Source organism: Lonchura striata, chromosome 11 (genome assembly GCF_046129695.1).
Source record: "Lonchura striata isolate bLonStr1 chromosome 11, bLonStr1.mat, whole genome shotgun sequence".
In the NCBI taxonomy this organism is placed as follows: Eukaryota; Metazoa; Chordata; class Aves; order Passeriformes; family Estrildidae; genus Lonchura; species Lonchura striata.
The window spans coordinates 7,913,021-7,925,393 of record NC_134613.1 but is presented as its reverse complement, the minus strand read 5'-3'; the positions used below and the strand labels follow the sequence as shown (position 1 = coordinate 7,925,393).

At 41.6% G+C, this 12,373-nt stretch overlaps 1 protein-coding gene across 1 annotated transcript; it reads right to left on the bottom strand.

Annotated features, from left to right (window-relative positions):
* Positions 1 to 141: 141 nt before the first annotated feature.
* On the bottom strand, positions 142 to 4,516 carry LOC110483903 (small ribosomal subunit protein eS27-like). The gene is made up of 4 exons (XM_021554136.2): positions 4,423 to 4,516; positions 4,087 to 4,195; positions 1,731 to 1,841; positions 142 to 663 (listed from the first exon to the last, which is right to left on the bottom strand). The coding sequence occupies exons 1-4, from the start codon at positions 4,426 to 4,428 to the stop codon at positions 635 to 637; spliced, it is 255 nt and encodes an 84-aa protein (XP_021409811.1). The 5' UTR covers positions 4,429 to 4,516; the 3' UTR covers positions 142 to 634.
* Between the last annotated feature and the right edge of the window lie 7,857 nt (positions 4,517 to 12,373).

The following is a 12,373-nucleotide window of genomic DNA, read 5'->3' as shown; positions in this document are numbered from 1 at the left end:
TGCATGTTTTCAGTGCTTTGCAAAGGACTTTTTTTTTTTTTGGGATAGACATATCAGTTTAAAGTACCAAGTGCAGTCTTGAGATCAAATTAACAGGAGGGAAAATCCATGCATTCCAAAGAAACAGCTGCTGAACAGAGGTGAGTAACTTGTCATTTTTATTTATCACCATATTACCCAAGAAGGGGAAGGGACTACAGCAACGTTGAAAGCAAATGAGCCATTTTAAATCTTATCTAGCTTTTGCAACCCTTGCAGTTATGGTAGCTGCAGTAATAAAATACACAAAATGCATTTTTAAAGCAGTTTCTGTCACTATATGCATTACACTGCTGTAGTTTATGATCAGCAAGGGGAAGGATGCAAGAAGTCCAAGGTTTTTATTGTTTAAACATAAAATCATAAAAATAGAGCAAATACAACTTGGTTGTCTGCAAACTTACAGGAAAAACCTGCACTTCAGATCATTTATTGAAAAAAAGATTCCAGCAGATCAGTGAGAAGTAGCAGATTAGTGAGAAGTAGTAGTGTAATTTGTACAAAATCAATCATAATTACATTGTTGTTGTAGCAGGCATTTTTAAACTGGTAAGGCTTTCAGGAACACAGATCCAAAAATCACATGCTGAACTGTTCAGTGTTGCTTTCTTCTAAATGAACAGCCTGCAAAGAAATCATGTGAGTAGAGATATTAATAGTTCTTAAATTGTTAGACTGCCTGGAAAAATTGTCCATCCAATGTAAGTAGAAAACTTCTTGGATTAAATTTAAATTTCATGTACCATAAGAGGTAAAGATTTAGCATTGTAAGTCTTCTCTAGCTCAACCTGAACAACATGGCTGTCATGCAACTCATCTTAAGATTACGATGCACTATTTATTTTCTTCCAGATGCCTTTTAAAATTTCAGTCTACTGTTCCATCGCTTAGTGATACAAACCCCAAAGTGAAACAGCTGCTATGTGTGTTGTTACCATTTCAATTGCTCAACAGCCCCACGTCAGGTATTCTCTCCTCACGTTTACTACCCCTGTGTAGTAGCACATTACATAAGCACTGCTGTGTGTAATTGATATACATGCTTACCTTTTGCCCTTTAAACAAGAAATTAATAAAATCTGGATTAATTTTTACATTTTTTAAATCCTGAAGTGTTTCTAGTGCTTTTCACATACCCCAGAATTGGGCTGCACTCAAAGATAATGGTATTATACAAGTTATCTGTATATATATTATCAGTGGTTATTTGTTCCCTTATAATTTATATGAAACAGATTTTCTTTGAGCCAGGGAGTGCTTTACAGTAGGGCTGTTTAAAAACAAACAGGTAAGCCATTATTGACTAGCAGTGGCACAGAATTACTTTAGCCTGGCAAAAGTACCCTACTCCTTTGATGGTGCTTTTGAAGACTTTAAACACAGCTCAGAGTTAAACAGCAGTATTCATTACAGAAGCTGAAGGGAATGACAAGTCACCTAAAATGAAGTGTGTTTGATGACAATGTAGGTGTTTAGTTGCCTGCCATATCTGTATAACCATATAAAAACAAAGAATCTGAAAAAAAGACACAATTCTGGACCTATTAACAATGCTTCTACTAGCCAGCTCTAAGCAATTTGCAAAATCAGTGTTTTCCAGTATCAGTTTCTAAAATCCAAGGAAAATATTTGCAGGCTATAAAATGCATTTATGTAGGTGGCATAGTTAGGTTGTGTAACATTGCCCTTACCTTCTGTGAGCCTGGCTTTGCCCCCAGTTGGCTGACACAGGACAGTTGAGCATCCTACACACAGAACTACTGTCTGAGCATGGCTGAAGACAGTGGTGATCTTGTAGCATCCTGAAAAACAACATCATGAAACTTTCCACTGGGTATTTCTAGCGTAATTTTTTATGTGTTAATTTTATCAGGTACTCTAAATACACTTGTCCAAAATGCATCTATATTTCATTACACAACACACCAAGCCAAACTATAAGCAAGCCATTGTTGTGTTCTGAAGTGCTTGCCTTTGCTTACATGGTAGGAAAGTGAGTTGGGTAACAGGAACTGGTATGATTCCCATATGAAAATCAACAGGCCCTGCTGGCTGACAAGCCCTAGTTTGCCTATCACATCTCCTGTAAGTTCAGGAGTTCCAGATTACCCTCCTCTGCTGAACAGAGGAACACATGTACCTGGAGAAATATTTAACTTGTAACAGTAGAACACTGCTGTTGACAAAGTCCAAAAGCTGGAAATATAAACAGTGCTGTTCCAATCTGTGTTTGCTTTCTGTTTAATAATTTGTACATGTAAGGCTTGGTTGCATTCTATAAAATGAACATAATATTTAAATGGAAAGACTTGTACAGAAAAACTTCACTAATTCCCTATGCGATGCTTTTGTCCACAACTTATAAATTCTATGACTTAAGAAAGGATGAGATCACTCCTACATGGCTTAGAAATGGGATTTTCACTGCTTTTCAATTTTTTTCCCTTGAAAAGTATTTTTAATTAGCCAAGAGGTATTTTTGGAGGGAGAAAACCTGTAAAGGATTTAATCTGTATGTGGATATACAAAATAAATAAGTAAAGGTGAGCAGAGATTGCATTTTCATACATGTGGATCAGCAATATAAGACAGAATATATGTTGTGAGCAGGGTCCTGTGACAAAAGGTCTGCTTGGTAAGGAGAAGTACTATTAGACAGAAAAACAGATCTCTGTTTAAATCACAAAGAGTAGCTGTACAAATCTTTGTGAAAAACTACTAAGAGATGAAATTTAATCACAGCAAATTTTGGTTTTCCCCTGTTGAAGATGAACTTCCATGTTGATGAGTTTTTAATGTTTGTGGGTTTGGCAGGGAAATGAGTCCAACCCATTTGATTACTAAGGTAGGAACTTCAATTCCACTGACTTAGGGACACATAAAGCCAGCTGCTATTTTCAGTGCCTTGTGTATAGGATTCTATCATCATTGAAGCTCTATACATCCCAAACACAAAAAACAATTAACCCAACAATAATGAAGATAACCAATGACCTATGGGCCTATGTTGACACTAACTGTATCACAGTGTATGCATTAATGTATACTGGTTTGAACAAAGTGTAAAAAAAAACCAAAAAAAAACCCAGAGGCTTAGCCTTCAACTCTGTATTTGTTTAAAAGCAACCACAGTTTCCTTTCAAGTTGTTTAAATAAATTTACCACACTTTAAGATGGAATATGTCTCAGAGCTTCTTAGAAAACTAGGCTACTAAGAAAGGATAGGAAAACCTGAGTACATCAACAATTCCCTGGTTCTGAGTGAGGAAGATCACTATTGTGTTTTCTTACTGCTAGAATCTTCTTATGCTGCAGGAGTTGCTAGGAAATTACCACACTGGGCAATATGCATGTACCTGTGCTGAATAAAAAAGCTGTTCACTGGTAGAGCACATACCTGTCATGGTGCTTCAAAATCCCATTGTTTAGTTTATAAAAGAGAAGTTGATTACACAGATGTCTCTGAACCAAAGTAATGAAGACCTCTGCAAAGTGGACATAGGCAGCATCTTATAACCCTTGTATATGAGCTAGATGGCAGCTTAGTTCTTAACAGCACATGCAAAAAAGGCAGCCGTGTATGTTTTATGTATATGTGCAGTATCCCTGCTTATATCCTTGATCCTTGTCAGAAGGTTTTCCAGTTGCTCTTTGAGAACTATTTTACAAAAGAAATAAAACAATGTTGCCTTCTGTTTGAAACTTGTGCTATGGATACTTGAAGGCATCCATTTAATCTCACTTTTTATACATGTCAACCTGGGGGGTTGGGTTTTTCCCTGCTTGCAAGGGTTTTATAAAGGAAAAAACCCAACTAAAGAAGCTCTTATGCCAGAACCTCCAGAAAAGTCTGATTGTTTACATTATCTTTTCCCAAAGATTGAAAACACTTTTACTGTTAAAAAATCCAAAGCAATATACAGACCATATTCTCTACAGAATAGATAAACTAAACTCAGATAATAAATAATAATCAACCGTTATATGAACAGTATACAAGATCAGTTTTGTTCCTTCCAAAAACGCATGAACATTTGAAATATTTACCTGGACATTTTACATCCATAAAGTAGGAGTTTGGGCTCTGCACAAGCCGTTTCTTTTTGTGCTTCCTCTTCTCATCCTCTAAGGAGGGATGCCCTAGGTCTTTGGCCAGCTGGGTTGGGCGAGAGGAGAAGCGCACTGCGCGTTAGGCGCGGCCGCGGGGCTGCCCGAGCCGGGGCCCCGCCGGGGCCTTCGCGGCCGCCCGCGGCTCCCGGGAACAGCGCGGAGCCCGAGCGGCCGCACCGGCCGCCTCAGACCGAGGGCGGCCGCGGCCGCTCCGTCACCCCCCGCCCCGCAAAGTCCCCGCGGCACCGGGCCCGGTGCGGCAGAACAACTCACCGGCATCTCCGCCGCCGGGCCGCCCCTTCCGCGCGCTCCCCGCCGCGGCCGCGCCGTGCCGCGGGGCGGGGACGGGAGCGCCGCGCGTGTCCCTCCGACACGGCCCCGAGTGTCCCTCCGACACGGCCCCGCGTGTCCCCCCGACACGGCCCCGCGCGTCCCTCCGACACGGCCCCGAGTGTCCCTCCGACACGGCCCCGAGTGTCCCTCCGACACGGCCCCGCGTGTCCCTCCAGACACGGCCCCGCGTGTCCCTCCGACACGGCCCCGCGTGTCCCCCCGACACGGCCCCGCGTGTCCCTCCAGACACGGCCCCGCGTGTCCCCCCGACACGGCCCCGAGTGTCCCCCCGACACGGCCCCGCGCGTCCCTCCGACACGGCCCCGCGCGATGCTGGCCTCGGCCTTTAGGAGTGCACCGGCTTCACGCTGCCTGCTGACCAAATCAGCGCTCCTGTGGCACAGAATCGTAGAATTGTCAGGGCTGGAAGGCACCTCTGGAGATCATCCTGTGAAAAACTGTATTGACTTGTTTGTTCATCCAAAGTATGAAATTAGGATAAAAGGGTGTGGGGGGGGTCGGGGCATGGAATTTGCAAGCTTGGGCAAGGCTGGTGACCGCAAACAAAGATTGTGAAAGATCTTGCAGGACTGGCTGGAACTGATAACCGCAGCGGAAGGAGACCCATCACCTCCACTTGTCAAACCAACTACTGCTGGAACTGATAACCACAGCGGAAGGAAACCCATCACCCCCACTTGTGCTGGATAAAAAGGGACTGAAGAGAAGAAAGGTTGTCAGCTTTTAGCTGTACCCCAGACTGAAGTTCTCCCAACCTCAAACTTGTGCTGCCCTGATAGACCCAAGGGAGCCCTACAAACTGACATCGGGAACCTGGACTGGTGAGTTTTCTTTCCCAGGGAAAATGGCCAAAGGATGTGCCCAGGGGCCCCTGGGCCTGGCTGGGACCTGACTGCAAAATATCCATACATTGAAGGACTCTACCTGTCTTTCTTGTTCTGAGGAACCCAGAACTGAACATATGTATGTTATTTCATAGTAAATTATGCAATGGCAAGAAGTTGTACCCGTGAGCATATTCTTTTGCCGTTTCTCACCCCAGTCAAAAAGAAAAAGGCACAAGAATTTCTGTTAGTTATCATTCATGTACTTAAATCAATTTAGCGAACTTATGAGACATAAAATTATTGCAGATACTGGAAATTAAAAAAAAAATCCCTTTTTTTTAATTAACAGTCTGAGTGTTTTGTCTGTAAGTCAGGAATCACAAATGTATCTGTCAAATCACGTGTACTTATCCTGGAACATTTAAAAGTGTAGTTCAATAGAAATCCTCCTGGTGGCACAACAGACCTTACAAAAATCACTTGGTATGAAGTCTTCCCAGAAGTCCAACGGGAACGTGTCGGGACACTGCTTTTCTGAGAGGGAACTGATTCATTTAGCAAAACTTATTTGAAAAGTTTGCCATGAGCACAAGTGAGGATGAATTTCACAGAGGCATATCGCTCTGACAACAATATTCTCAAGGCTGGGCTTGGTCTCTCCAGTGCTGACGCTATAACAACTTTCAAAATACTGTCCACCCCAAACTCTTACATTATTTTGCCAGCATAGCCCCGTGTGTGCTCCAAGCCATTGTATTGGTTTTCCTCTTCTCACTGCCACAGCCTTGTAACATTCTAATGCTGTGTTAGCGTTTTTTCCTTGTGTGCTGGTGTGGTGATGACACACAGATAGAGGTATTTTGGAAGTATTTCTTGTTGTATCATGGGGAATTTAATAGGAAGGGCTCTGACTCATACTTTCCTCTGCATGCTGTCCTGTGAAGCTAAGAACATAAACCAGTTACCAGCACAGAGTCAGTTCTTGTGTCTTAGCTGTTCCTACTACCTTCCTGTCCTTTTCAAATGCATGTTATTTATGTGCAAGCAGAATGGAAAGATGATAATTACTTAAGGCTTTTGATTTAGTACCTGAAGGAGAGTTATGTTTTTCTGTGTTAAATACCTTCACCATGTATAAAGCACTACTTAAAATAAAATAGATCTTCTGAAGTGCCATCCTTCTTCACCTCTTCCTCCCAGCTTTCCCTTAGAGCTCTCTCCTGCAAAGAGCCTTTGGTTCCTGAGGCAAACTTTAGAGTCACATTAGAAATTGGCTTCCATGGAAGGAAGGGCACACAGGATGATCTGAAAACAGGATGTGTTTTGGACACATTCCTCTGGTTCTCTATTTTGGTTTTGCTTGTAGATTCATTTCCTTTTTGTAACAGCTTGTAGTTCAGTGACCTGCTGTATGAGTAAATTCTAATGCATTACCTTTAATCTTACAATTTAAGCTTTTTGTGATGTGTATTCTTTAGAAAACAGAAATGCAGCACTGAGTTGAAGTGTCAGTTAGCAAGGAGAGAAATGCTGTCTGTACAACAGTGGTTTGGCATACTAGGACACAGATAGATTTAGGTCTAAGAGAACAACTTCTTCTTTCCAGCCTTCTCCTAGCAAGCAAGGACTTTCACCTCACTTTAAGTTAAAAAAAAAAAAAAAAATCAACCAAAAAAAACCAACCGAAGAAACTTTATCTGGTTGCTAGAATGACAAAAGAAAAATTCCAAAAGTTGATCTGGAAATGTTTTAAAACAGCATAATGACAGTTGAGTTTTCTCCTGCATTGCCAGCCTGTCTCACGTGGTTGAAAGCTGAATCTGTGTCTCTGAGGATGTGTTGTGGTGGGTTCCTGCTGGGCTGGGACAGCCACAAGCCCTCACTGTGAGGAGCACCTGCTGCCCTGGTACTGCTTTTTTCTGCTCCATTTGTGGTCTGCACCTGAATTTGGGTAGCTCCTTAGGATTTGCTATCTGACACTATCTGATGGCTTCTGGAAGGTTTTACTACAGAACCTTGTATAAACTGCCTGTGGTCACTGACAAAGTGTGTGGTGACTGATTTTGGAAACCCAAATTCCCCCTACTAATGTTCATAGTGGTTGTCTAGAATACTAAAATGGGGATGGGTGGCTCTGTAATACTATTGTTAAAAGTGTTTAGATTTCTTTTTGCTGCACTCAAAATAAGTTCACTTTGAGTGGTATGTTTGATCCAGAATGTGGCCTGTCTGTGGTTTTGCCTATACTGCAGAATAAGTTTTAATTGATTGTAAACTAATGGTGTAAACTGTGGCATGTAATAATTTGTTTTAAATATGCTTGTGCTCAGATAGTTTAGATTAGCAGTGGAAACTGAAGAAAGTCCACTTTTAGCACTAGTGTAAGAGCAAATTTTTAAATTAATGGATTTTACAGATAAGGATCGTACAGTGTTTTTTCCTTCTGGAATTGAACTGTACATACTTAGTGTAAGTTTTTTTTTTTCCAATAATGACTTCATTTAACCTCTTCTATATAAAGTTCTGCAGTATATACACATGGAAAATTCATACATTTAGATCACTATAGTAATGGAGAGTACTGTTCTTTGTACATTAAACCAATGTATTGATCTTAAAACTAGGAGTTAAAAGCAGGACATATCAACCTATCAAATGCAGTAAGACAAAGTGTAGAATGAGCCCAGAAGTATACACCTTCTAGTGAAATAAGTGTTTACAGGAAACAGGTAATAAGTGATTTTTTTAAAGGAGTGTCACATGATAGTCATCTACATAGGCACCTGCCAAAGTCAGAGTTGTTAGAGATATGCATCAAAAATATGATTATATTGGGTAGCAGAGTTCAAAAGCTAAGGAGCAAAGCTCATGTTAATGACATGTGGTTAGGTGGCATTCAGGGCAGGACTGCCTCATAAGATTATTGTTGGTAGGACTTGGACCCGCTGATTCCAGTTTGTGCCAAAATAACAGGATCTTAGGTCTACCAACATGTTTTAAACTCTGTTTTTTTTTTTTTTTTTAAACCTTGTACTTAAGCAGTTAAGATGCAGAATTTTCAACAAATTTTGTGTGCATTGAGAAGAGCTTAATTGGAAACAGATTTTTCACACAATTGTCTTTTTACCTTAACAGTCTCACCTTCAAACTAAAGGGGGGAAAAGGATTTTGAAAGCTAGAAATAAGGATGTCTATCATTTGAGAAATTAAAAATGAGAGTGGGAATCAAGTAGCAATATACTATAGTTTTTTCTTTAAAATGTAGGTGTTGCTAAAAAAGTGTTTTCTGGCTTTTTTGAAGATTTTTAAACTTAGTGCATAGGAGTAGAGGTCATCATTACCTTTTGCTATTCCTATGAGTTCCTTTTTTGAACTGAGGGCTTTAACAGATGCACTTTACCTACACCCCAGTGACTAATGGAATTCTGCCATACCTTGATTAGGACTCACCTGTTTATTGGATGAGCTTGAACTATGATACTGATCTCCTTTTATTGGATGAGCTTGAACTATGATACTGGTCTCCTTTTACAGATGACCTGCCCAGTGGGTGAGGGAAAGGCTGTGCAGTCTGCCTGGACTTCAGGAAGCCTTTGGCACTGGCTCCACAGCAGTCTCCTGGAGGAGCTGGCAGTCCCTGGCTTGGACAGGAGCACTCTTTGCTGGGTTAAAAACTGTCTGGATGTCTGGGTCCAGAGGATGGTGGTGAATGGTGCCACATCCCGTTGGGACCAGTCACTAGTGGTGTTTCCCAGAGGTATTGGCACAGTCCTTTTTGAAGTCTTTATTGATGATCTGGATGACAGGATTGAGGGCACCCTTAGGAAGTTCATGGATGACATGAAGTTGGATGGGATTGTTGATCTGCTGGAGGACAAAAAGGCTCTGCAGAGGGATCAGAACAGGCTGGATCTGGGTGCCAAGCCCAGCTGTGTGAGGTTCTCCAAGGCCAACTGCTGGGTCCTGTCCTTGGGTCGCAACAACCCCCTGCAGCACTACAGGCTGGGGCAGGGGGGCTGGAAAGCTGACAGGGGCTCAACGTGAGCTCAGGTGGGCACAAAGGCCAATGGCACCTGGCCTGAACCAGCAATGGTGTGTCCAGCAGGACCAGGGCAGGGACCTGGATGTGCTGGGGGGCACATCCAGGGGGCTCCTCAATTCAGGAGAGACATTGAAGTGCTGGAGTGAGTCCAAAGAAGGACAGCAGAGCTGGGAAGGGTCTGGAGCACAAGTCTGATGAGGAACAGATTTGGGAGCTGGGGGTGTTTAGCCTGGAGAAAAGGAGGCTCAGGGGTGAACTTATCACTACTGAAAGGAGGATCAGGTTCTCCTCCCAGGGAACAAGTGACAGGATGAGAGGACATGGCCTCAAGCTACTCCAGGGCAGGTTTAGGTTGGACATTGGGAAGAATTTCCTCACAGAAACAGTGATTAGGCATTGGAATGGGCTGCACAGGGAGGTGATGGAGTCATTATCCCTGGAAGTGTTCAGAAAAGGACTGGAGATGGCACTTGGTGCTCTGGCTTCGTTGACAAGGTGGTATTTGGACTCAATGATCTCAGAGATCTTTTCAAACCTTAATCATTCTGTGATTCTATTCAGGCAAAATGCTAGGGTAGTAATTTAGGGATTGTAAAGGGTTTTAAAATTCTGCTTTTTTGAAATGTACAAAATAGAATCAAACTGTTTCAGTCCCATCTGCTCCTACATAGTGACAAAAGGTAAACCACAGTTTCAAATCTGTTCTATTTCCTACATGTTCAGTGTTCCTTTCAGAGGTTCTCCTATGCCAGAAAAGAAAAGAATTGTTGATCTATTTTACTGCAATGCAATATAAACCAAATGTTAACTTTTCCAATTTGGTGCAATAACAAAGTCTGGGTTCCAAAGTGTTTTCATGAAACAGGTATCATAGAGGTGTGGATATTGAATATTAACAGCTTTGATAGTACTCCTCAAAATTTTACTAACATATTACAAGGTATACAATTGAACAATTACAGGTTTTTTTATATTCTATAAAATAAAAATTGCAACTTATTTTTTCTATCTTGTTTTTAAAGTTCATGGTTAAATAATCTGTCCCTTGAATGTGGAAAACTGGCACTTTTCCAAATCAGAACAGAACGCACCATTGCAAAGCACCAGCGTAATTGAAGAGGGAAGTAATTTGCATTATTTTTCTATAAAAATACTCTTGAGTAACAGATGGTGATCACAAACATATTGCTCCAGAGACATATGAAAGCCTACGTGTTCCATAAAACTCAAGAGTGAATATTAACCCCAAAATTCTCTCTTCAATGCTGAAATGTGTTTGTGTAGTAATCTTCAGCATGGCCATAATTACAGTACATGTCTCTGAAAATACAGCTACAGGAAAATATTTCAGAGAGTAGGTTTTCATTTGCACTTTCCTATAATCCAATTATTCATGTTAGACTGAAGTAATTAACCAATTTGTTCTGACTGCTTCAGTGCCAGGTTGCCATTATAATTTATAATCTCAATTATTGTAATACGTAGTGTGACAACTAATTTTAACATTTAAACAGCCCGACTGCTAGTTATACAGTACAAAAATGATCCAAGCAGCCACGTTTCCAAATTCCGGCCTGAACTAGGCAGAGGTCCACAGGTGTGTTAAAAAAAAAACAACAAAAACCAAAAATTGGCAATTCCCCCCATCCTTGCTTTGCAGCTTTCATTCTCCTCTATCAGATGATATCCTGGTCTTCCAGAGGTCTCAATCAAACAATTATTATAAATAAGAATTTATTTTTTTCACTTGAGTTTTGACAAAGCATATAAATGTATAGCTATAAAATTTTGATCCAATTAACTGGGAATCAGATTAGCATCCATGACAAGCTCTTGCTGAATTCACCTGGTACAGAGTTTTACATCACATCTGTCAATGGATTTTTCATGCTATCAGCTCGGATTGAGGTCCTGATGGGAAACTGAGGTCCTTAACGGAGCAAGTTTGGATAATTAATAACTAGGAGCAGAATACCTTCTACTTTTTCAAGGATTATAATGGCCGAAGTTATTTGGAGTAATTCCTCAGTGCACAAATACAGCATTAGGCAGGCATTAGACTAGCTTGGTCCTATTTCACCCCATCAGATGGCTAGTTAATGTCATGAGGTGATTTTTTGTGTGTTTGCAGGAGGTTAACCATGTATGAGAGAGCTTTAATATTCAAAACTAATTTCATTTGATTCTCTATAGAACTCAGCATAAATATTTCCCAAGTTAACATACATACAAGAAAACAAACAAACAAACAAACATCCCCAAAACAATCCAAAAGCAAGAAAGGACCATTTACATTAGGCTGGGTTATAACTAATAGAAACTTTAATCAATGATTTGGGGAAATATTTTTTGTTTTTGCTGAGAGGGAGCTGAGAACTGTTCTAGTGATTTATAGTGTTAAGAGTTCTGTTTATAGCTTATCTGAAGGCTACAATTTTTAGATTAAAGCAGTAAGTCCTTGTCATTTTGAAGTGTTTCAGTAGTGCTCTCTATGTTTATAGTGCCTTGTGACATCCTGTGGGGAACACACTATAATGAATACATAATGAGGCTGCCTCACACCAAAAGATTAGTGGAAAAAAAGATGGGGGGAAGCGTTTCAGCTGCTGTAGAGTAGGTATCTTGTTGTCGAATACCCCCATTTGCACGTCAGACAGCGTGAAAATAATTTTTGCGTTGTGCGCACGAGTTTCTTTCAGAGCTGACATGCCCAGGACAACATGTAAACTTCTGAGGTCACACGCTAGACTCAGTTACTGGTGACGTGAGAGAATGGTGCCAATATTTAACTTGAACACAGGGGAATTGTCTCTCTTAGAGCTCCCGCTGGGTTCGCGGGGAGCTGAGCCCGCGGGGCCGCTCGGCGGCAGCGGCCGGCCCACAGCGCCCGGCGGGCCCGGCGGTTCCGGCGCCGTGACGCGCCCGCCCCGGCTTCCCTTCCTCCCCTTCCTCCCCTTCCTTCCCTTCCTTCCCTTCCTCCCCTTCCCTCCCTCCCTCCCTC